A 24,958-nucleotide genomic window follows, 5' to 3' on the forward strand; every position below is an offset into this window, starting at 1 on the left:
GGTGTTCGTGTTTGGGTTTTTGGTGTTTGGGTTTCTGTGTCGGTGATGGGACAGCCCGGGCCGAGCCCCGGCCGGAGCAGCCCCAGCCCGTCCCTCCGAAGCGCCGGGGGCTCTGCACCGCTTCCAGCGGGAATCCCGGCCCGGCCCGCCAGCATTCGCCACTTAACAGCGCTAATCCTGCCAAAACCCCAGGCACAGAAAGAGGAAAACAATTAAATTAACGCGGAGCCGGCACCGCCTCCTCCGCCCATAGCACCGCCTCCCCTTCCCCTTCCCCTTCCTCCTCCTCCTCCTCCTCCCGCCGCCGCACATCCCCTCCTCCCGGGGCTCCGTTTTGGTTCCGGGGCAGCGGCTCCTTCCTGCGGGAGGGCGGTGCAGGCTGTGCCCGGCCCGGCCCGGCCCGGCTCGGCTCGGCTCGGCAGCATGTGAGCCCGCGGGGCGGGGATGCTCTGGCTGCTCTGCGGCCCCTGCGGCGCCATGGACAGCCAGGCGCTCGTCATCCGCATCAAGGTCCCCGACGGAGCCGCCGTGGACTGGACCGTGCACTCCGCGCCCCAGCTGCTCTTCAGGGACGTGCTGGTGAGTGAGCCCGGCCGGGACCGGGACCCCCGTGCCCGCCCGGGGGGTGTCACCGGGACCCCGCTGCCAACGCGGGGGGTGTCACCGGGACCCCGCTCCCAGCCCGGGGGGTGTCACCGGGACCCCGTTCCCAACCCGGGAGGTGTCACCGGGACCCTTCTCCCAAGCCGGGGGGTGTCACCGGACCCCCCGTGCCCGCCCGGGGATGCCACCGGGACCCCGCTCCCAGCCCGGGGGGTGTCACCGGGACCCCGCTCCCAGCCCGGGGGGTGTCCCCGGGACCCCGCTGCCAACCCGGGGAGTGTCACTGGGACCCTTCCCCCACGCCGGGGGGTGTCATCGGGACCCCGCTCCCAACCCGGGAGGTGTCCCCGGGCCCCCGCTCCCAGCCCGGGGGGTGTCACCGGGACCCCGCTCCCAACCCGGAGGGTGTCACCGGGACCCCGCTCCCAACCCGGGGGGTGTCACCGGGACCCCGCTCCCAGCCCGGGGGGTGTCACCGGGACCCCGCTCCCAACCCGGAGGGTGTCACCGGGACCCCGCTCCCAACCCGGAGGGTGTCACCGGGACCCCGCTCCCAACCCGGAGGGTGTCACCGGGCCCCCCGTTCCCAGCCCGGGGGGTGTCACCGGGACCCCGCTCCCAACCCGGGGGGTGTCACCGGGCCCCCCGCTCCCAACCCGGGGGGTGTCACCGAGACCCCCGCTCCCAACCCGGGGGGTGTCACCGGTGTCCTCCTCCCAACCCGGGGGGTGTCACCGGGACCCCGCTCCCAACCCGGGGGGTGTCGCCGGTGTCCTCCTCACAGCCCGGGGGGTGTCCCCGGGACCCCGCTGTGTGGCCGGGGGTGTCGGAGTCCCTCCCCGGTTGGCGGGCGCTGTTCCCGGTGCGCGTTCTGGCGGAGCGTTCTAACGGGACAGCGGGTTTTGTAGGGATCGGCACAAACGCCTTTCCCCGGCGCTGCCGGGTTTCGGGAGATCCCGGCCGGTGCTGCAGGTGCCAGGCAGGGCCACCGCGCCGTGCTTTGGGCTGGGAGGGACCTCTGGAGCCCCCAAATCGCTCCTGCCGTGGGCAGGGACCCCTCCGGGCCGGGCCGTCCCCGCGGGGCTGAGGGGAAGCTGGGCCCGGGGAAGGAGCGTTCCCTGCTCCGGCAAGTGCCGGCTCTGCTCGGGCTGCGGCCACCGCGGCTCGTGGTGGCAATGTCCCCTCCCGGGCCGGGGCTCCGCTGTGCCTCCTGTCCCTCAGCCCCTGTCCTGCTGTGCCTTGTGTCCGTCTGCACGCAAGGATGCTCTGCTTGCTCAGAAATGGGAGCTTGGGCTGCTCAGAAATGGGAGTGGGTGTTTGATCCACTCAGAAATGGGAGTGGGTGTTTGATCCACTCAGAAATGGGAGTGAGTGTTTGATCCACTCAGAAATGGGAGTGGGTGTTTGATCCACTCAGAAATGGGAGTGGGAGTTTGTCCCGCTCAGAAATGGGAGTGGGTGTTTGTCCTGCTCAGAAATGGGAATTTGTCCCCCTCAGAAATGGGAGTTTGGGCTGCTCAGAAATGGGAGTGGGAGTTTGTCCTGCTCAGAAATGGGAATTTGTCCCGCTCAGAAATGGGAGTGGGAGTTTGTCCTGCTCAGAAATGGGAATTTGTCCCCTCAGAAATGGGAGTTTGGGCTGCTCAGAAATGGGAGTGGGAGTTTGATCCACTCAGAAATGGGAGTTTGTCCCCTTCAGAAATGGGAGTGGGTGTTTGTCCCCCTCAGAAATGGGAGTTTGGACTGCTCAGAAATGGAAGTGGGTGTTTATTTATCCCGCTCAGAAATGGGAGTTGGTGTTTATTGTTTGTCCAGTTCAGAAATGAGAGTGGGTGTTTGTCCTGCTCTGAAATGGGAGTTTGTGCTGCTCAGAAATGGGAGTGGGAGTTTGTCCTGCTCAGGAATGGGTTTTTGTCCCACTCAGAAATAGGAGTGGGTGTTTTTCTCATGCAGAAATGGGGGTGGGTGTTTTTCTCACCCAGAAATGGGGGTGGGTTTTTATCCCACCCAGAAATGGGGGTGGGTTTTTATCCCACCCAGAAATGGGGGTGGGTTTTTACCCCACCCAGAAATGGGGGTGGGGTTTTACCCCACCCAGAAATGGGGGTGGGTTTTTATCCCACCCAGAAATGGGGGTGGGTTTTTACCCCACCCAGAAATGGGGGTGGGGTTTTACCCCACCCAGAAATGGGGGTGGGGTTTTACCCCACCCAGAAATGGGGGTGGGTGTTTTTCTCATGCAGAAATGGGGGTGGGTTTTTACCCCACTCAGAAATGGGGGTGGGTTTTTACCCCACTCAGAAATGGGGGTGGGTGTTTTTCTCATGCAGAAATGGGGGTGGGTGTTTTTCTCATGCAGAAATGGGGGTGGGTGTTTTTCTCATGCAGAAATGGGGGTGGGTTTTTACCCCACCCAGAAATGGGGGTGGGTGTTTTTCTCATGCAGAAATGGGGGTGGGTGTTTTTCTCATGCAGAAATGGGGGTGGGTTTTTTTCTCATGCAGAAATGGGGGTGGGTGTTTTTCTCATGCAGAAATGGGGGTGGGTTTTTTTCTCATGCAGAAATGGGGGTGTTTAGTGTTTGTCCCACTCAGAAATGGGGGTGGGTGTTTTTCTCATGCAGAAATGGGGGTGGGTTTTTACCCCACTTGCTCCCAGCTGTGTCCTTGGCCCCAAGAGCAGCTCAGGGTGCAGGTGCTGCTTTCTGCAGCCTGCCCTCACCTCTCCTCCCCAGCGCTCCGTGTGCCCCCATTTCCCCAAGGAAACCCTCCCAAAGCCCCCCTCAGGTGCACGTTCAGTTTTCACCTTGTTCTTCACGCTGGGTTGAGATTTTGCAGGTGTCCTTCGGGGTGCTGATCCCGTGCAAAGGACACGTGGGGATGGATGGAGGGTTGCAGAGCTCACTGGAAGGCACGGCAGCAATTCCAGCTGTCGTTTTCCCACCATTTAGAATTTTCCACGACTTTCTGTAGCTTGGGGGAGTGGGAGCAGAACCTTGGGCAGACCAGAGGGGTTTTTGGGAGGGGCAGTTTCCCCTTGGAGGTTGCACAACAAAGCCTCCAAACAAATTTCAAAGGATTATTCCCAAATTTCAAAGGACTATTCCCAATTTCAAAGGATTATTCCCAATTTTTTTACCTCCCAGTGAATGCAGCATTTCAGGCTGGTGCAATTGTTATCTTATATTTTATATTTTCAGGTGATTTTTACGTTGATTTTTGTTAATTTTACCTCCCAGTGAATGCAGCATTTCAGGCTGGTGCAATTGTTATCTTATATTTTATATTTTCAGGTGATTTTAACGTTGATTTTTGTTAATTTTACCTCCCAGTGAGTGCAGCATTTCAGGCTGGTATGCAAGTTTATTTCCATCCTCATTTTCAGAGCTGTTCTTCCTGGTGCCACTTGCAATAAGTTCTCTGTGTATCAGCTTTGCAGGCCTGTGAGTTACCAGTAAATAGCTTTATTTTTTTATTTAATTTTTAAGCTTTATTTTTAAGGCCCCACTAAATGAATTACAATAAGCTTTTTTTTTTTTTTTTTTTTTTTTTTTTCCCCCTCAAGCTGTCTTCATTCCTCCTGTCCCTTGGGTATTTAATAATTTTGGGTAACTTCACCTTGTCATAGTGAGCTAAAACAAATTTAACTGGAACATGAGAGCTGGGGGTTCAATATTTACGCAGGCATTTGAGCAGGGTAAATAAAAATTTCCCATTTTCTGCTTTCTCACCTGTGCTGCCCCAGATTTGGTTTTGGAGTTCCTCTTGCACCTGCTGTTCCCTGATTTTTTTTCCCCCCTCATTTTTTTTTTGAGGCTTTTCAGTTCTCTATCCCTTACATAAACCCAATGAAGCAAAACTCCTACAAGTGGGAATATTTTGTGTTTCATTGCTCCTGATCTCTGTTGGGATAGTAGGAAATCCCCTGGGCACGTGTGATCCTTTGAAATTGGGAATAATCCTTTGAAATTGGGAATAATCCTTTGAAATTTGGGAATAATCCTTCTTTGAAATTGGGAATAATCCTTTGAAATTGGGAATAGTCCTTTGAAATTTGGGAATAATCCTTTGAAATTTGGGAATAGTCCTTTGAAATTGGGAATAGTCCTTTGAAATTGGGAATAATCCTTTGAAATTTGGAATAATCCTTTGAAATTTGGGAATAGTCCTTTGAAATTTGGAAATAATCCTTTGAAATTTGGAATAGTCCTTTGAAATTTGGAATAATCCTTTGAAATTGGGAATAGTCCTTTGAAATTGGGAATAGTCCTTTGAAATTGGGAACAGTCCTTTGAAATTGGGAATAGTCCTTTGAAATTGGGAATAGTCCTTTGAAATTGGGAATAGTCCTTTGAAATTGGGAATAGTCCTTTGAAATTGGGAATAGTCCTTTGAAATTGGGAATAGTCCTTTGAAATTGGGAATAGTCCTTTGAAATTGGGAATAGTCCTTTGAAATTGGGAATAGTCCTTTGAAATTGGGAATAGTCCTTTGAAATTTGGAATAATCCTTTGAAATTCGGAATAATCCTTTGAAATTGGGAATAATCCTTTGAAATTGGGAATAGTCCTTTGAAATTTGGGAATGGTCCTTTGAAATTGGGAATAATCCTTCTTTGAAATTGGGAATAATCCTTTGAAATTGGGAATAATCCTTTGAGATTGGGAATAATCCTTTGAAATTGGGAATAGTCCTTTGAAATTGGGAATAATCCTTTGAAAATTGGGAATAATCCTTTGAAATTTGGGAATAATCCTTCTTTGAAATTGGGAATAGTCCTTTGAAATTTGGAATAATCCTTTGAATTTGGGAATAGTCCTTTGAAATTGGGAATAGTCCTTTGAAATTGGGAATAATCCTTTGAAATTTGGGAATAGTCCTTTGAAATTGGGAATAGTCCTTTGAAATTTGGAATAATCCTTCTTTGAAATTGGGAATAATCCTTCTTTGAAATTGGGAATAATCCTTTGAAATTTGGGAATAATCCTTCTTTGAAATTGGGAATAATCCTTCTTTGAAATTGGGAATGGTCCTTTGAAATTGGGAATAGTCCTTTGAAATTGGGAATAATCCTTTGAAATTTGGAATAATCCTTCTTTGAAATTTGGAATAGTCCTTTGAAATTGGGAATAATCCTTTGAAATTGGGAATAGTCCTTTGAAATTTGGAATAGTCCTTTGAAATTGGGAATAATCCTTTGAAATTTGGGAATAGTCCTTTGAAATTGGGAATAGTCCTTTGAAATTTGGAATAATCCTTCTTTGAAATTGGGAATAATCCTTTGAAATTGGGAATAATCCTTTGAAATTGGGAATAATCTTTTGAAATTGGGAATAATCCTTTGAAATTGGGAATAGTCCTTTAATCCTGGCTCGGCCCGAGGTCTGGGGATGGTTTGGAGCTGCTGCAGCCACTTTGGGAAGGGCACAGTGATGGGATTGCCCTGCCAGAAACACTCATTTAATGGAATTCCTGTGACTGAGCAAAGTTTTGGGGGCTCTTGGTGTTTATTTAGTGCAAGACTTGGGCTGGATAATTCACTTATTGATTATTACTTAGTTATTCATTGCTTTTTGATTATTACTTATTATTAGCATTACTTTTTATTAGTATTAGTATGATTATTACTTATTATTAATATTAAAGAAGTCTCACTATGCAGAGAAAGTTATTCTGGAGGGTTGCAGGAAAATAAGATTTTTTTTTTTGTTTTGTTTTGTTTTTATCACTCTTTCAGAGCTTTGGGATGTTTGGAGTTTTCCAAGCAGGTTTTTGGGGTTGCCAGGGCTGCCTCTGATGCTTCCACACCCCTTAAATCCAGTTTTTAAAACAATTTTTTAAAATTAATTTCATGGAAGCATCTGTGTGCCCATAGATGAACGTTGACAAGGGGCTTAAATCTAAGAAAATCCAAGTTTTTGCTGAGGAATTTTCAATGTTGAAATGAATGGATTTAGAAATAATTAGTGCAGTCTTCTGTGTAGGCAAGACTGATTTCTTATTAGAAATAGTGGCTTTTGCCAGAGGCTGGTAAACCCTGGAGAATGGAAGAATTTTGATCAACATGGAAATATTTTGGGGGTTTTTTTTCCCCTCTACAGATGTACAATTCCACAATTTTTCCTGGGGGTGGCAGGAGGCACCAGGGAGGGGCAGAGCCACGCAAGCTCCTCGTGGCTTGGCAGCAAAGGAGAGGCTGGAAAAATGATAAAAACTGGGAAAAAAATGATAAAAGAGATCCTCTGGCATCAGTAAAAAAAATCAGGGTTGGAGCAGGGATGTGGGGCTGGAAGTGTTGGTGTGGTTTGGCTAAAAAATGGTAAAAGATCTTCTTTGGTACATGCAAAAAAAAAAAAAAAATAAAGCAGAGTTGGAGCAGGGATTGGAAATGGAAATTTTGGCTGAAAAATGGTTCAAAACATTTCTCTGGAAAAAAAAAAATCAGGGTTGGAGCAAGGATTGGAAATTTTGGCTGAAAAAAATGGTAAAAACTCTTCTCTGGTACCAGCAAAAATGGCTGGGTTGGAGCAGGGATTGGAAGTGGAAATTTTGGCTGAAAAATGGTTCAAAACTCTTCTCTGGCAAAAAAAATCAGGGTTGGAGCAGGGATGTAGAAATGGAAGTGTTGGTGTGGTTTGGCTAAAAAATGGTAAAAGTTCTTCTCTGGTCCCAGCAAAAAAAAAAAAAAAAAAAGCTGGGTTGGAGCAAGGATTGGAAATTTTGGCTGAAAAAAATGGTAAAAACTCTTCTCTGGTACCAGCAAAAATGGCTGGGTTGGAGCAGGGATTGGAAGTGTTGATGGGTTTGGGCTGGAAAAATGATAAAAGCTGGAAAAAAATGATAAAAGAGATCCTCTGGTACCAGCAGAAAAAAAAATCGGGGTTGGAGCAGGGATGTGGAGCTGGTTTGGTTAAAAAATGGTAAAAGTTTTTCTTTAGTACCTGCAAAAAAAAAAAAAAAAAGCTGGGTTGGAGCAGGGATTGGAAGTGGAAATTTTGGCTGAAAAATGGTAAAATCTGATTTTTGGTATCAGCAAAAAAATCAGGGTTGGAGCAGGGATGTAGAAATGGAAGTGTTGGTGTGGTTTGGTTAAAAAATGGTAAAAGATCTTGTTTGGTACCTGTAAAAAACATCTGGGCTGGAGCTGGGGGAGACTGGAGATGTTTCTGTGTTTGGTGCTGTGGAGCTGCCTCAGGCTCTGTCTCTGCTTCTTTGGGTGTTTCCAGGGAATTCTCCCCCAGGATTTGAATTCATCTCCTGAATTTTGGAGGAGTTCAAATCCCAGGTGAGGCTGACAGAGCCCTCCAAGCAGGAGGAAACTGTTTTTTTTTTTTTTTAAAAGCAAAAAAAACCAAAATTTCATAAAGCTCTTTTTTATGGCTGGTTTTGATCAGTTAGGTGCCCATTTTTTTTTTTATATAACCCAAGGAAAAAATGGATTTTTTTTTTTCACCTGCAGGAGCAGAGAGCACAGAGCTGTTTGTAATTAGGGGGGAATTTTTTGGGGAGGAAAAGACTTTTACTGGAGGGGAGGAGAAAAACATCATGATGGGAGCAGATTTTAACAACTTCCTCATTTTGGGGCAGCGGGGAGGGATTAAAGTGACTCAGTGCAAATCAGGCTTTTCCCATTTGATATTTAATGAATTTTTCCTTCCATTTTTAGGATGTCATTGGTCAGGTTTTGCCAGATGCCACGACCACAGCATTTGAGTGTAAGTGTGGCTTTTATCAATTCCCTTGTCACATTGCTGGGCTGTAACTTGAATAAATAAATCATTTTTATCTTCTTCTTCCCGTATTCTGATTATGTTTATTATTTCAAAAGAAGTGATGTTCATTATACGTCACGGTTAAATATTTATGCATGGATGCAGCTTTAATAATGGCACTACAGCAAGCAATATTTTATTATTTAATCACATCTGGAATATTTCCACGAAGTAGCTTCCATTACCAGCCTGACCTTGCCATGCTCTTGCTCCTCAGTGCAATTTTATTGCTCAAATTAAATGAAAAGTATAAACTACCTGTAGGTCTCAGCTTAAAACTGTAATCCTCCAATCCTGCCAGCAAGTATTTAGGCTAATATCTGTTCTTTAAACCCTGTTTGTTTGCATTTTCTTTTTATTTTTATATTTATTTTTGAATAAACCCTGTTTATTTTCATTTTATTTTTATTTTTGAAGGGGTTCCTGGGGGATTGTCCTATCTGGAGAGCAATCAGCTGCAAAGGGGGGTGCCCCAGGGGATAAAATATTGAAAAACTGGAGTTTTCTTCCAAATGGAGGAGGCTCCTGCTGCTCCCTTTTAATTTTTATTATATTTCCCCCTCTGTTTTCCTTTGAGATGAAAGGAAAATTATATTTTTTTATTCCACTTTATCCCTCTGTTTTCCTTTGGGATGGGAGGGGGATGACAAGATCTGACAGAGCAGACTTGAGATGGGGGCCTCTCATTTTTATCAGCATTTCTCCCCTTTTTAGAGCTTTGGGGCTCATTCTGTCCGTGGCCAACCAGAGGAAAATGCTGATTTATGACCCTTCCAATCCTCTTTAATGCTCTTTCTTCTCACACCTTGTGCTTCCCTCTCCCAAAAATGAAATTTTATTTCTGAACCTCGGCGTTTTTCCCCCGCCCCTCTTTTTGAACGCAGCCTCCCGAGCCTTGCCATTTATGCCTTTTTTTTCTTTTTTTTGGCTCCATTTTGGCTTGTTTTGTGTCAATATTTCGTTTGCCACGTCCCACGCTGGCCGGCTTTCGTGCCACGCGCTGGAGTTTCCTGGAAAATTCGGATTTTTTTAATTTTTTTTTTTTTCTTTTTTTTTGTTCTGCCTCCCAACATCTGCTGCTGTGCCTTCCCCGCGTGTCTCTAGTCTGTCATTCCCAGCTGCACGAGCCCATTCCCCCTGCCACTTAACTGCCATCTGAATTATGGGATATTGATGTTTTTAAAAGGGTTTTTTAATTTTTTTTTCCCCCCCTCCACACCCCCACATGGATTTTTCTGCTCGAAGTTCCGTTCTCCAGCGCTGCCTCAGGTGGGGATGATTGCCTCCATCCCAGCTTTTTGTGCTTTTTTTTTTTTTTTTTTTTTTTTGGGGGGGGTGTTCTCAGCCCCCAGCATGGAAATCCAGATTTCTCCCTGCTCTGCACATCCCTAAAAAAAAACCCCACTGACAACATCTGGCCCCTGAGCATCCTTTTATCCCCACCCTGCAGCTCCCAGCCCTGACTCGCTGCACATTTTGGGGAATTTTGCTGCTCAATATTTATTCACCATCTGCTCTCTGCTCTCTTCTGAGGGTTTTTTTTTTTTTTTCCTCCATTTTAAAAAAAAATGCTAAAAAATCCAGCCAGGACGGGGGAAATTTTTTTTTTTTTTTTATTTTTTTTTTTTGTTCTGCTCTTGCTTCCCCAACGTGCTGGAAAATCAGATTGGAGCGCTCTAGGCAAGGAGGGATCCTGGGAATTTTTCTGGATCAGTTTTTGGGATGGAAAAGGTTCAGGGCAGATTTTCTTCTGGTTTTACTCTTTGCCTGATTAGTTTAGATTAATCTTTTTTTTTTTTTTTTTTTTTTTCCCTGCCTCTTCACCCACATCTTTTTAACTCTTTCTGCTTGCACCACCATCAGGAATTCTGCAGCTGGGAACTGAGTTCATTCCTCAGTCGTGAATTTTTCCAAATATTTTGCTGGAGTTTTCCATTTTTTTCCTTTTTTTTTATTTTTTTATGGTCCCAGCTCAGTCTGTTCCCTCTCCCAGACCCTTTATCCATAAATTCATCCCTCTTCTGCTTTCCCTCTGATCCCTCTGGTGGTGCTCCAGTAGTTCTCTTCCTGGTTTAAACTCCAGTTCCTTTTCTCACACAATTTGAATTGGGTTTTTTTTTCCCCAGATTCTTGGGTTTTTTGGTTTTTTTTTCCCCAGATTATCAGGTTTTATTGTTTTTTTTTTTCCCCAGATTAATTTTTTTGGGGGTTTTTTCCTTCTTCTTTTTTTTTTTTTTTTTTGTTTTTGTTTTTGTTTTTGTTTGATTGGTTGGTTTTTTGGGGGTTTGTTTGTTTGTTTTTGTTTTTTGGGTTTTTTTTTTGTATTTTTTTTTCTTTTTTTGTTTTTTTTTTTTTTTTTTGCCAGATTCTTATTTTGTTTTTTTTTTTCCCCCAGATTATTGTTTGGTCCCCCCCCACCCCAGACTCTTGGATTTTATTTCCCCCCCAGATTCTTTGGAATCCCAGCCTGGGGAAGGTTTCAGGGAGGGAATCCCAGCTTGGGGAAGGTTTTAGGGATGGAATCCCAGTTTGGGGAAGGTTTTAGGGAGGGAATCCCAGTTTGGGGAAGGTTTTAGGGAGGGAATCCCAGCTTGGGGAAGGTTTTAGGGAGGGAATCCCAGCTTGGGGAAGGTTTTAGGGAGGGAATCCCAGTTTGGGGAAGGTTTTAGGGAGGGAATCCCAGTTTGGGGAAGGTTTTAGGGAGGGAATCCCAGCTTGGGGAAGGTTTTAGGGAGGGAATCCCAGCCTGGGGAAGGTTTTAGGGATGGAATCCCAGTTTGGGGAAGGTTTTAGGGAGGGAATCCCAGTTTGGGGAAGGTTTTAGGGAGAGAATCCCAGTTTGGGGAAGGTTTTAGGGAGAGAATCCCAGTTTGGGGAAGGTTTTAGGGAGGGAATCCCAGCTTGGGGAAGGTTTTAGGGAGGGAATCCCAGTTTGGGGAAGGTTTTAGGGATGGAATCCCACAATGGGGAAGGTTTTAGGGAGGGAATCCCAGCCTGGGGAAGGTTTTAGGGAGGGAATCCCAGTTTGGGGAAGGTTTTAGGGAGGGAATCCCAGTTTGGGGAAGGTTTTAGGGATGGAATCCCAGCTTGGGGAAGGTTTTAGGGAGGGAATCCCAGCTTGGGGAAGGTTTTAGGGAGAGAATCCCAGTTTGGGGAAGGTTTTAGGGAGAGAATCCCAGTTTGGGGAAGGTTTTAGGGATGGAATCCCAGCTTGGGGAAGGTTTTAGGGATGGAATCCCACAATGGGGAAGGTTTTAGGGAGGGAATCCCAGCTTGGGGAAGGTTTTAGGGATGGAATCCCAGTTTGGGGAAGGTTTTAGGGAGGGAATCCCAGTTTGGGGAAGGTTTTAGGGAGGGAATCCCAGTTTGGGGAAGGTTTTAGGGATGGAATCCCAGCTTGGGGAAGGTTTTAGGGAGGGAATCCCAGCTTGGGGAAGGTTTTAGGGAGGGAATCCCAGCTTGGGGAAGGTTTTAGGGAGAGAATCCCAGCCTGGGGAAGGTTTTAGGGAGGGAATCCCAGTTTGGGGAAGGTTTTAGGGATGGAATCCCAGCTTGGGGAAGGTTTTAGGGATGGAATCCCAGCCTGGGGAAGGTTTTAGGGAGGGAATCCCAGTTTGGGGAAGGTTTTAGGGAGAGAATCCCAGTTTGGGGAAGGTTTTAGGGATGGAATCCCAGTTTGGGGAAGGTTTTAGGGATGGAATCCCAGTTTGGGGAAGGTTTTAGGGATGGAATCCCAGTTTGGGGAAGGTTTTAGGGAGGGAATCCCAGTTTGGGGAAGGTTTTAGGGATGGAATCCCAGCCTGGGGAAGGTTTTAGGGATGGAATCCCACAATGGGGAAGGTTTTAGGGATGGAATCCCAGTTTGGGGAAGGTTTTAGGGATGGAATCCCACAATGGGGAAGGTTTTAGGGATGGAATCCCAGTTTGGGGAAGGTTTTAGGGAGGGAATCCCAGTTTGGGGAAGGTTTTAGGGAGGGAATCCCAGTTTGGGGAAGGTTTTAGGGATGGAATCCCAGCTTGGGGAAGGTTTTAGGGAGGGAATCCCAGCTTGGGGAAGGTTTTAGGGAGGGAATCCCAGTTTGGGGAAGGTTTTAGGGAGAGAATCCCAGTTTGGGGAAGGTTTTAGGGATGGAATCCCAGTTTGGGGAAGGTTTTAGGGATGGAATCCCAGTTTGGGGAAGGTTTTAGGGAGGGAATCCCAGTTTGGGGAAGGTTTTAGGGAGGGAATCCCAGCCTGGGGAAGGTTTTAGGGAGGGAATCCCAGTTTGGGGAAGGTTTTAGGGATGGAATCCCAGTTTGGGGAAGGTTTTAGGGATGGAATCCCAGCTTGGGGAAGGTTTTAGGGAGGGAATCCCAGCTTGGGGAAGGTTTTAGGGATGGAATCCCAGCTTGGGGAAGGTTTTAGGGAGGGAATCCCAGCCTGGGGAAGGTTTTAGGGATGGAATCCCAGTTTGGGGAAGGTTTTAGGGAGGGAATCCCAGTTTGGGGAAGGTTTTAGGGAGAGAATCCCACCTTGAGGAAGGTTTTAGGGAGGGAATCCCAGTTTGGGGAAGGTTTTAGGGAGGGAATCCCAGCTTGGGGAAGGTTTTAGGGAGGGAATCCCAGTTTGGGGAAGGTTTTAGGGATGGAATCCCAGTTTGGGGAAGGTTTTAGGGAGGGAATCCCAGTTTGGGGAAGGTTTTAGGGAGGGAATCCCAGTTTGGGGGAGATTTTAGGGAGAGAATCCCACCTTGGGGAAGGTTTTAGGGATGGAATCCCACCTTGGGGAAGGTTTTAGGGAGGGAATCCCAGCCTGGGGAAGGTTTTAGGGATGGAATCCCAGCCTGGGGAAGGTTTTAGGGATGGAATCCCAGTTTGGGGAAGGTTTTAGGGATGGAATCCCAGCTTGGGGAAGGTTTTAGGGAGGGAATCCCAGTTTGGGGAAGGTTTTAGGGATGGAATCCCAGTTTGGGGAAGGTTTTAGGGAGGGAATCCCAGTTTGGGGAAGGTTTTAGGGAGGGAATCCCAGTTTGGGGGAGATTTTAGGGAGAGAATCCCAGCTTGGGGAAGGTTTTAGGGATGGAATCCCAGTTTGGGGAAGGTTTTAGGGATGGAATCCCACCTTGGGGAAGGTTTTAGGGATGGAATCCCAGTTTGGGGAAGGTTTTAGGGATGGAATCCCACCTTGGGGAAGGTGCTCAGCTTCAGGAGAGGTTCTGGCAGTATCAAAAATCCTGGTGACAGTGAAGTTCTGAGCACTTTGTGCCCCTTTTTAGACAAAAACCACAGTTCTTGTTAATTAATGCTTGGGGATTACACGCAGTTTGTACGTTATTATTTCAGACTGTTGTGCAGTTGGCCTTTCCTTTTTAGATTGTTCATTTTTTTTGCTGCTGTGGGTGCAGGCAGTGCCTGGCAGAGCTGTCACTGTCCTCCCCTTGCTCACCTGGTGCCTTCCTCTGGCAGATGAGGATGAGGACGGGGATCGGATCACAGTCAGGAGCGATGAGGAGATGAAGGCCATGCTCTCCTATGTGAGTACACTACAAAAAATCCTCATTTTCCCCCGTGTTTCTCATTTTTTTCCCTGTTTTTTTTTGGTCCCACGCTGTTGAGCTGGGCGGTATCCCCGTGTTAAATTCAGATTTTTGATCTCCTGGATGGAAGGGAGGTGGTTTCACACCAGACCCGTGGACAGGCTCGACTTTAAAAAATAAAAAAAAAAAAATAAAAAAAAAAGACTTGTTCACTTACTGATCATATCATGAACATTAAGAATAATGCATCTTAATGACTTTTGCATTAGGTATAGTGCAGGCTAAATGGACTATCAATTCCTTGGATTTTTTATGCAGTACTTAAAGTAACGGCTCATTAAAAATGAACCCCTGGGCTCTAAAAATTTTTCAAAATCTACTTTCATCTGGAGACTGTTTCACCCCTCCTAACAGAGGAGTTTCATTGTAGCTGCAGGCTCAGTGTTCATAGAGGATTTAAAGCTGAATTTTGTGTTTTTCCAGGGGAGATGGATGTGGCTGTGTGTGCCTTGGTGTAGGTGGGGGTGTGTGAAATCTGTCTGCATCCCCATAAACATGAATAAATATTCTCCCATAAATATAAATCTCCTGCAGAAGGGGAAGGGTGCAGGTACTGATGGCAGCAGAATCATTTGAATATAGTGGGAGGGGGGGAATAAAAAATCCTTTTTTTATTTTTATTTCCTTTTTCAAAGGAAATGAAAAAGCAAGAGGGTAAAAAAAATGGGGATCAAAATTCCTCTAAATGTCCTGGCAGAGCCAGGCCCTGTCTGGGAGCACCCAGAGGTGATTTTGGGGGGACTTCAGAGGATCCCAGACTGCTTTGGGTGGGGAGGGACCCGAATCCCCACCCAGGGACACCTCCCATGTCCCAGGCTGCTCCAGGGATCCATGCCAGGGATCCAGGGGCAGCCACAGCTGCTCTGGGAATTCCAGCCCAGCCGGGAATTCCTTCCCAAAATCCCCCCAAATGTCCCATTTTCCAATTTGCAGCCATTCCCTGTGTCCTGTCCCTCTCCAGCTCTCCTGGAGCACCTTTAGGGATTCCCTGGATCCTTCCCCTCTCCAGGGACCATTCCCAGCTCTCCTGGATCCTTCCCCTCTCCAGGGACCATTCCCAGCTCTCCTGGATCCTTCCCCTCTCCAGGGACCATTCCCAGCTCTCCTGGATCCTTCCCCTCTCCAGGGACCATTTCCAGCTCTCCTGGATCTTTCCCCTCTCCAGGGGAACATTCCCAGCTCTCCTGGATCCTTCCCCTCTCTAGGGAACATTCCCAGCTTTCCCTAAATCCTTCCCCTCTCCAGGGAACATTCCCAGCACTCTGGATCCTTCCCCTCTCCAGGGGAACATTCCCAGCTTTCCCTAAATCCTTCCCCTCTCCAGGGAACATTCCCAGCACTCTGGATCCTTCCCCTCTCCAGGGAACATTCCCAGCTCTCTGTGGATCCTTCCCCTCTCCAGGGAACATTCCCAGCTCTCTGTGGATCCTTCCCCTCTCCAGGGACCATTCCCAGCTTTCCCTGGATCCTTCCCCTCTCCAGGGACCATTCCCAGCTCTCCTGGATCCTTCCCCTCTCCAGGGACCATTCCCAGCTCTCTGTGGATCCTTCCCCTCTCCAGGGAACATTCCCAGCTTTTCCTGGATTTTTCCCCTCTCCAGGGACCATTCCCAGCTCTCCCAGAGAGACTCCAGCCCCTGCATCATCCCCAGGTGGTTTTTTTTGGGATTTTGCCGTTCTCATCCCCTTTTCCCTCCCTTTTTGGGTCCAGCTCTCCCTGGACATCCCTCCCCCCAGAATTCCTCGTGCTTCTCCCTTTTCCTGGGGGAAATCTCGCCCATTTTTTTGCCTTTAGAGTGGAAAACTCTGAATTTTCCTGGCGCTGCCTCCAGATTAATTTTTTTTTTTTTTTTTTGCTATGCTTCCAAGCTCTCTGTTCAAGTTTCAGTACATTAGAGTTCTGATTGCCCAACTCTCTGCTTTCCCTGCAAAATTATGGGATGCCTGGAAATGACTTCGTTCTGCTTCAGCAGCTCCTCCTCTCTGAAAAATTTCTTTTTTTTCCCCTCAGTTTTGAACTAGTTTTTTTATTTGAGTGCTGCACTGATGGTTGAACTTCCTCACGTCCTGTGGGCTTCGTTTTGGGGTGTGTTCACCAGGAAACAAATGTTGTGAGCCTAGGAAATGAATTAATTTCCTAATCTTGGGGAAGGAAAAACGCTCATTTCGAGGCCTGCAACAAAATATTTGGAGGATTGGCCGGCTGGGAAAGTATTTCAGGGGATTTTGATGTGCTGCAGGTGTTCTCTGAAATGTAAATAAAGTGGATTTATTTCAGTTTAAGGAGGGAAAAAAAAGAATTCCCTGAGATGAGGCTTTGGAACGTGTTATAACTGGGACAATATTTGGGATTATTTTGGTATTTGGGGTTATTTTGGTATTTGGGGTTATTTTGATATTTGGGGTTATTTTGATATTTGGGATTATTTTGATATTTGGGATTATTTTGGTATTTGGGGTTATTTTGATATTTGGGGTTATTTTGGTATTTGGGGTTATTTTGGTATTTGGGGTTTTTTTGATATTTGGGGTTTTTTTGTTATTTGGGATTATTTTGGTATTTGGGGTTTTTTTATTATATTTGGGGTTTTTTTTATATTTGGGTTTTTTTTAATATTTGGTGTTTTTTTTATATTTAGGATTTATTTTGATATTTGGGATTATTTTGGTATTTGGGATTATTTTGTTATTTGGGATTATTTTGGTATTTGGGGTTATTTTGATATTTGGGATTATTTTGTTATTTGGGATTATTTTGATATTTGGGGTTTTTTTGATATTTGGGGTTTTTTTTTTATATTTGGAATCATTTTGATATTTGGAATCATTTTGATATTTGGATTTGTTTTGATATTTAGGATTTTTTTTATATTGGGTATGATTTTGATATTTGGAATCATTTTGATATTTAGGATTTTTTTTGATATTGGGAATCATTTTGATATTTGGAATCATTTTGATATTTGGAATCATTTTGAATCTTCCCTTTAGGTTCTTTGCTTTATAAATTTAACAAGAACTTGATTCAGGTCTGGAATTCTCTCAGATTATGCAAAAATGCTTTGAATTAGGCCGATTTTGGGGGGTGGCAAACAGGATTTTTTCAGTGCTGGGCAGTGCAGTTAATTAAGGACGGCCGTGGAGCTGTTGTCTTGTATCTGTATAAAAAGGCAGTAATTTTTTTGACAGCCACTGATTGGAAAGTTGCTTGCAGCTCTCTGAAAGCAAGGGCTACACGCTCTGGATCAATAAGTGGCAAATTTCCCATTAAAAAGAATACCTGAACAATGTTCCAAATAGCCACTGGCATCTTAATTTTCCATGGAAACCTCCAGCGCTGGCGTGTGGAGGACAAGTCATTTTCAGACAATTTTTCCAGACTACTTGTTAACAGTTATTGCTGTCCCAAAAGGTTGACAGCTTACATGATTGATATTTCATTTACTTGTCATCACTGGTGAGTAATGGAGAGGTTTTTCCTCTCCCTCCCTCCCTCTCTGCCCCTCTGTTACATTTTTGGGGGGGCAGGAAGCACTCTCAGGTGTGTTTATTTTGGTTATTCCGGGGAGAGAGGGGGATCAGAAATGTTTCTGTTGCGTGTGGGGATGGAGCAGGTTCTAGGATTCTCTTGGTGAAGTGGGAATTCCAGAGCTGAAAGCTCATCCCATGGGTAGGGACAGCTCCCAGCTGGCCTTGGACACCCCAGGGATCCAGGGGCAGCCACAGCTGCTCTGGGAATTCCAGCCCAGCCAGGAATTCCGTCCCAAGGTCCATCTAAATCTCCCCTTTCCCCCTCTGAAGCCATTCCCTGGGTCCTGTCCCTCCATCCCATGTCCCAGTCCCTCTCCAGCTCTCCTGGAGCTCTTTAGGGGCTCTGAGCTCTCCTGGATCCTTCCCCTCTCCAGGGAACATTCCCAGCTCTCTGTGGATCCTTCCCCTCTCCAGGGGAACATTCCCAGCTCTCCTGGATCCTTCCCCTCTCCAGGGACCATTCCCAGCTCTCCTGGATCCTTCCCCTCTCCAGGGACCATTTCCAGCTCTCCTGGATCTTTCCCCTCTCCAGGGGAACATTCCCAGCTCTCCTGGATCCTTCCCCTCTCCAGGGACCATTTCCAGCTCTCCTGGATCCTTCCCCTCTCCAGGGGAACATTCCCAGCTCTCCTGGATCCTTCCCCTCTCTAGGGAACATTCCCAGCTCTCCTGGATCCTTCCCCTCTCCAGGGAACATTCCCAGCTCTCCTGGATCCTTCCCCTCTCCAGGGACCATTCCCAGCTCTCCTGGATCCTTCCCCTCTCCAGGGACCATTTCCAGCTCTCCTGGATCTTTCCCCTCTCCAGGGGAACATTCCCAGCTCTCCTGGATCCTTCCCCTCTCCAGGGACCATTTCCAGCTCTCCTGGATCCTTCCCCTCTCCAGGGGAACATTCCCAGCTCTCCTGGATCCTTCCCCTCTCTAGGGAACATTCCCAGCTTTCCCTAAATCCTTCCCCTCTCCAGGGAACATTCCCAGCACTCTGGATCCTTCCCCTCTCCAGGGGAACATTCCCAGCTCTCTGTGGATCCTTCCCCTCTCCAGGGAACATTCCCAGCTCTCTGTGGATCCTTCCCCTCTCCAGGGACCATTCCCAGCTCTCCTGGATCCTTCCCCTCTCCAGGGGAACATTCCCAGCTTTCCCTGAATCCTTCCCTTCTCCAGGGAACATTCCCAGCTCTCCTGGATCCTTCCCCTCTCCAGGGGAACATTCCCAGCTCTCCCAACCCAAGCATCTTGCTGGGTTTTGATGTTCTCAGCTCCTTTTCCCTCCCTTTTTGCCCATTTTGAGCCTTTTTTTTTAACCAATAAACATCCCCTGGATCCCTCCAGCAGCTCCTGTGGGGGTTGAGGATGTCTGCAGGGACTTTTTTTGGGATCCCTCTGTGCTGATCCCAGAATCCCAGATCCCTTTGGGGTTCCCTAGTTCTTTTCAAACTGCACAGTTTTGGGGGATATTTGGGGTAATTTGGGGGATATTTGGGGGATGTTTGCACCAACTCTTCGTGGCCATGTTTGGTTTTCCTGGCTCCTCCAGCTGTGGCAGCTGCTGCATTGGCTGTAAGTATTTCGTGCTGTAAATATCTCATCCCTCACCTGCGGGGGCACTCCCAGGTTTCCCTGCCGAGCCGGGAGCAGATCACAGCTCCCTGTTTCAGTTCCATTTTTTGGGAGCACTGCAGAGGGAAAGGAGCCATGCGAGGGCTGATCTGCGCCGTGGCCGTTAGAGAGAAAGTGAAAATACACGGAATGAAGGAATCCATCAGTGCTTCCACCACTCCTGGGTGCCTGAGCAATCTGCTTTTTTGGGTTTCTTTGCAGTATTACTCCACCGTGATGGAGCAGCAGGTGAATGGACAGTTGATAGAGCCTCTCCAGATCTACCCACGAGGTAATGCTGAGCAAATCCCAGCCTGTGAACACAGGTGAACAAGTGGGGGGAAATGCTGATGTGTGACTCCAGCTCAGAGGCTGAATGATTTCTGTATTAGAACTATGCTAGAACACATTAATTTACTATTTAAAGGAAATACCAACACTACAAACCTACTTTTCTAACTCACTCACAACTGGTGCCCATCTCTGAGAGCCCAGCCACAGGTGGGTTGGATTGGATTGGGTTGGATTGGATTGGGTTGGGTTGGATTGGATTGGGTTGGATTGGGTTGGATTGGATTGGGTTGGGTTGGATTGGGTTGGATTGGGTTGGGTTGGATTGGATTGGATTGGGTTGGATTGGATTGGAATGGAATGGATTGGATTGGCCACCAGCCCCAAACAATCCTCACCAGAACCCAACCAAGCAATCACCCCAGGGAAACAATTCTCCAAGCACATTCCACATGGGAAAAACAAGGAGCAGGAAGAGAAATTGTTTTCTCTTTCTCTCTCTGTGCTCCTCCATGAAAAAATCCTGACAGGGAGAGAAGGATGTGCCTGGCACAGGAACTGCCATGACTTAATATGGGAACTGCCATGACTTAATATGGGAACTTATTGTAAATGCAGGTGAACAAGTGGGGGGAAATGCTGATGTGTGACTCCAGCTCAGGAGGCTGAATGATTTCTGTATTAGAACTATGCTATAACACATTAATTTACTATTTAAAGGAGATACTGACACTACAAACCTACTTTTCTAACTCACTCACAACTGGTGCCCCTCTCTGAGAGCCCAGCCACAGGTGGGCTGGATTGGGTTGGGTTGGGTTGGATTGGGTTGGATTGGGTTGGATTGGATTGGGTTGGATTGGATTGGCCACCAGCCCCAAACAATCCTCACCAGAACCCAACCAAGCAATCACCCCAGGGAAACAATTCTCCAAACACATTCCACACGGGAAAAACAAGGAGCAGGAATGGAAATTGTTTTCTCTTTCTTCTCTCTGTGCTCCTCTATGAAAAAATCCTGAGAGGGAGAGAAGGATGTGCCTGCCACACCAGTCAACAGCCCAAGGATCTGGTGCTGGAAGAGCTCCCTGGCTCTTTTTGAGGAGGTTTAAATGCACAGAGCGTCGTCTTTACCTCTTAATTTGGAGAGAAGAATTCATTGTTGTGGGGAGCGTGGAGAAAAGTGCATTTATTGCATAGAAAAGAGCTAATTTCCTGGAGTAAATTAGACTAACGAGGTTTGCAGAGTACATATTTAAGTACATTTAAAAGAACTCATTGGTGATGGTTCTTTCCAAGCAAAGCAGATGAATAACTGGAGACTTGGATACTTATGAAAATTGGGCTTTTAAAAGCTGTTTTAATGTCATTAATCAGCCTGACAGGCTGGGGAATGCCCCTGTCACCCCTGTGGGACGTGCCTGTCACAGCAGGACACGTTTTTGCCTGAGTTTTGGGCATTTAGTGCTATCCAAACATCCACAAGCACTTCAATAATTCTCCTGAACAGGGAGAGAGGTAATCAATTCTGTGGGCTGAGGCACTCTAAAAAATAGGTCATCTCCAAGCTGACAAAAAATCTGTAGGCAGCTTGGGAGGTTTTTTGGGAGTGCTCTCTGTGAGCTCCAAGAATGGTTAAAAAAAAAAAAAAAAAAAGAAAAAAAAAACAACCTCCTGCATTACATAATTCATTCAGATCTCAGTAGCCAGGCTCTGGATCTCTGGCTCTTAATTGATGGAACTGAGAAGGTTTAAATTCTCCAAGTAAATCTCCCAGCAATAAATTAATTGGAATAATTAAAAATTAAACTCTCCTCACTTAACTGATATTACACAAATAATCCTACTGTGAGGCTCCCAATTAAACATTCCACACTTGCATTACTTACAACTCTCTCAAGTTTGAATTGGGCAATTAACCAGGAGCCTCCTCCAACACGGGCTAACGAGGTCTCCAAAGGAGGCTGGGTGGGATTCCTGTGGAAAAGGGACAGCAGTTTGGAAAATTGGGTTTTGTGGAAAATTGGGTTTGTCTGGCTGGGGCTGGCAGGGTCTGGTTGAGAGGTGTGGGAGCTGTGACCCCCTCAGGGCAGGGAGAGGGAGGGGTCTCCTGCCTCTTCCCAGGCATGGATCATGGAATCCTGGAGTGGTTTGGGTGGGAAGGACTTGAAATCCCATCTCATGGATCCCATAGATCCCATGGAGCCCATCCCAAACCCATCCCATGGATCCCATCCCATGGATTCCATTCCCATCCCGTGGAGCCCATCCCATGGAGCCTATTCCATGGATCCCATCCTATGGATCCCATCCCATGGATTCCCATCCCATCCCCATCCCGTCCATGGATTCCGTCCTATGGATCCCAATCCCATCCCATGGATCCCAATCCCATCCCATCCCATCCCATCCCATCCCATGGATTCCATTCCCATCCCATGGATCCCATCCCATCCTAATCCCATCCCATCCCATCCCATGGATCCCATCCCATCCCATGGATCCCATCCCATCCCATGGATTCCATCCCATCCCATCCCATGGATTCCATCCCATCCCATGGATTCCATCCCATCCCATCCCATGGATTCCATTCCCATCCCATGGATTCCATCCCATCCCAATCCCATCCCATCCCATGGATCCCATCCCATGGATCCCATCCCATGGATTCCATTCCCATCCCATCCCATCCTAATCCCATCCCATCCTAATCCCATCCCATCCCATGGATCCCATCCCATGGATTCCATTCCCATCCCATCCCATCCTAATCCCATCCCATCCTAATCCCATCCCATCCCATGGATCCCATCCCATGGATTCCATTCCCATCCCATGATCAGGGACACCTTTCCCTATCCCAGGCTGCTCCAAGCCCTGTCCAGCCTGGCCTTGGGCACTGCCAGGGATCCAGGGGCAGCCACAGCTGCTCTGGGAATTCCATCCCAGCCCCATCCCACTCTCCCAGGGAACAATTCCTAATTCCCAATATCCCACCCAAATGTCCCATTTTCCAACTTGAAGCCATTCCCTGGGTCCTGTCCCTCCATGCCTTGTCCCCAGCCCCTCCCCAGCTCTCCTGGAGCCCCTCCAGGTCCTGGAAGGGCTCTGAGGATTCCTTGGATCCTCCTCTTGAGCCTCAGAGGAACTGGATGATCCGAGCAAGCTGGAAAATCCTGGAGTTTTCCTTTAGATCTTTGCATTTTCCTGTGAACACCCAGTCCCAGGGAGTGCTGGCAGCAGCTGCTCACACCTGACCCACCCTGGCTTTAATTTTTTTTTTTTTTATATTCAACATTCTCCTGGATTCTCCTTTTGGCTCATTCCTGAAGGACCAGCCAGGGCAATTCCCGTTCCTGCTGCTCCCTCCTGGTGCTCTCTGCCTGCACAGAATTGGGAATTGTCTCAGCTCTGCCCCAGCTTCAATCCCCTCCAGATTCTCAGCCCTGCCTCAGCTCTGCCTCTCTGCTGGCATTTCTCCTTCCCACTCCCTCTGCATTGCTCCAGAGCTCCGTTTTTGTTTCATCTTCCCAAACCACCTCCTTAAAACCCTTTTTTTTTTCCTGTGTTAGAGCTTTCAGACCTCCCCAGTCCCAACCCTGAGCTCTGCAGCTCCTCTGAAACATCCAACAAAATAAAATGTGCTTCCCTGCTCTTTTTTTTTTTCTTCCCTGCTCTTTTTTTTGTCTTCCCTGCTCTTTTTTTTTTCTTCCCTGCTCTTTTTTTTTCCTTCCCTGCTCTTTTTTTTTTCCTTCCCTGCTCTTTTTTTTTTCCTCTTCTCGCTCTCTCTCCCTATTTTTAATTTTTTTTTTAATTTATTTTTTATTCCTGTCTCCTTGTCCTGCCTCCCTAATGAACATCCCAAATTTTGTCAGCCCTTTCCTCCCGTGCCCCTCCACGTTCCCCCTTGAAAGCCCCAGCAGCACCTTCAGCTTTTCTGCCTCTAATTTCCACTTTTCCCCTCTTAAGAGATTCCTTTTTGAATTCTTTTCCTTTCCTGCCTCTCTAACTTCTGAGGAAGCCTCAGTTCCTGCTCCCAAAAAAAAAAAAAAAAACTCCTGTGTTCCATAAGAATCCTGTCAGGAGTAAATTTCCATGTGCCAACCTGTGGGCTGTGCTTTATTTATTGCATAATAAAAATGTCTTTAAGGGGGAAACAATTGCTATTTTCTCTATTTTTTAATAGGTTTATTATTTTTATTATTAAAATATTATTTCATTATTTTTATTATTATTATTGCTGTTTAGGTAGTAAGAGCCAGAGGGGGATTTTATATTAAAAATAAACATCTGTATGTGGTGTACATATAAAAAATGTGTACACACATATATATCTATATATATTTTATATATCTCTCTCTATATTTTAATATGTATGTGTATATCAATATATTTTTATATCTACATATATTGATATCTATAAAGTAATATATTTTTATATATCTACATATTTCTCTATATATCTATGTATTTTTATATTTACATCTATATATATTTACATATATCTGTATAAATTATAAATATATATTTCTATATATTTTTAATAGATATATTTTAATAGATATCTATGTATTTTTGTAGATACATTTGTATATATTTATGTATATCTATATATATTTCAAATATATATCTATATATTTTAAATATATTTTAAATAAGTTTTAATATATTTTTATTTAATTTTACATATATTTTTATATATATCTACATATATTTTTTAATATATCTACATATATTTTTATATATATCTACATATATATTTTTATATATGTCTACATATATATTTTTATATATGTCTACATATATAATTTTTATATGTCTACATATATATTTTTTATATATCTACATATATGTTTTTATATATGTACATATATGTTTTTATATATCTACATATATGTTTTTTATATATCTACATATATATTTTTTATATATCTACATAATTTTTATATATCTACATATATATATATATATATTTATATGTATTTATAGATATTTATATGTATTTATCTTTTTACCCATGTTATTTACATCCTATTTGTGGAATGCAAGCTGAGCACAGCATCCAAATACACACCATAAAAAAACAAAAAATCATTATTGATTGAACATCTTGTTCAAAAATGTCAATTTTAACCTATTGGCAAGCCCGAATGGGCTTATATGTGTTTATAATTTATAATTTAGGTTGGTTTTTTTTTTTTGTTTTTAATACGTAATATTTGCCCCCTGAGGGTGCACGTGGTGATTTTTGCTGCTGTTGAAAGGCACGTGGCCCTCAGTGCTGTGTTTAATAACCATCCCCTGCGTCCTTCTGCCTCCTAAACACTTCTGCTTCCTGCTGTCACAAACGGGAGGGAGGGGGAAAAAAAAAAAATCAGATTTCTGCCGTCACTCAGCAGCGACAGCCCCTTTAACACAGCGCGGTGGGGCACGGCGCTCTGGGGCTCCCACTCCCCAAAAAAAAAACCTTCCAGGAGCTCGTCCCTGCCCGGGGGCTGGCACTGCTCCCCGGGACACAGCCCAGGAAAAGGCTTTGTCCTGCTGCTGATCCCTCTGAGCCCGGCACCGCCAGCCAGGGCCAGC

The 24,958-nt window shown here is 46.1% G+C and overlaps 1 protein-coding gene across 3 annotated transcripts in view; it reads left to right on the top strand.

Annotated features, from left to right (window-relative positions):
• The first annotated feature begins 328 nt into the window (after positions 1–328).
• Positions 329–24,958, top strand: part of MAP2K5 (mitogen-activated protein kinase kinase 5) — a 153,232-nt gene continuing 128,602 nt past the window's right edge. For 2 of the 3 annotated variants that reach the window (XM_053954859.1, XM_053954860.1), the window contains exons 1-4: positions 329–579; positions 8,269–8,317; positions 13,820–13,887; positions 19,304–19,373. In XM_053954859.1, the coding sequence (XP_053810834.1) occupies positions 445–579; positions 8,269–8,317; positions 13,820–13,887; positions 19,304–19,373 (322 nt within the window). In that variant the 5' untranslated portion in view covers positions 329–444. Of the gene's footprint in view, positions 580–8,268; positions 8,318–13,758; positions 13,888–19,303; positions 19,374–24,958 lie in introns of all 3 variants that reach the window. The other variant, XM_053954863.1, reaches the window with a different exon arrangement.

Source organism: Vidua chalybeata, chromosome 13 (assembly GCF_026979565.1).
Source record: "Vidua chalybeata isolate OUT-0048 chromosome 13, bVidCha1 merged haplotype, whole genome shotgun sequence".
NCBI lineage: Eukaryota > Metazoa > Chordata > Aves > Passeriformes > Viduidae > Vidua > Vidua chalybeata.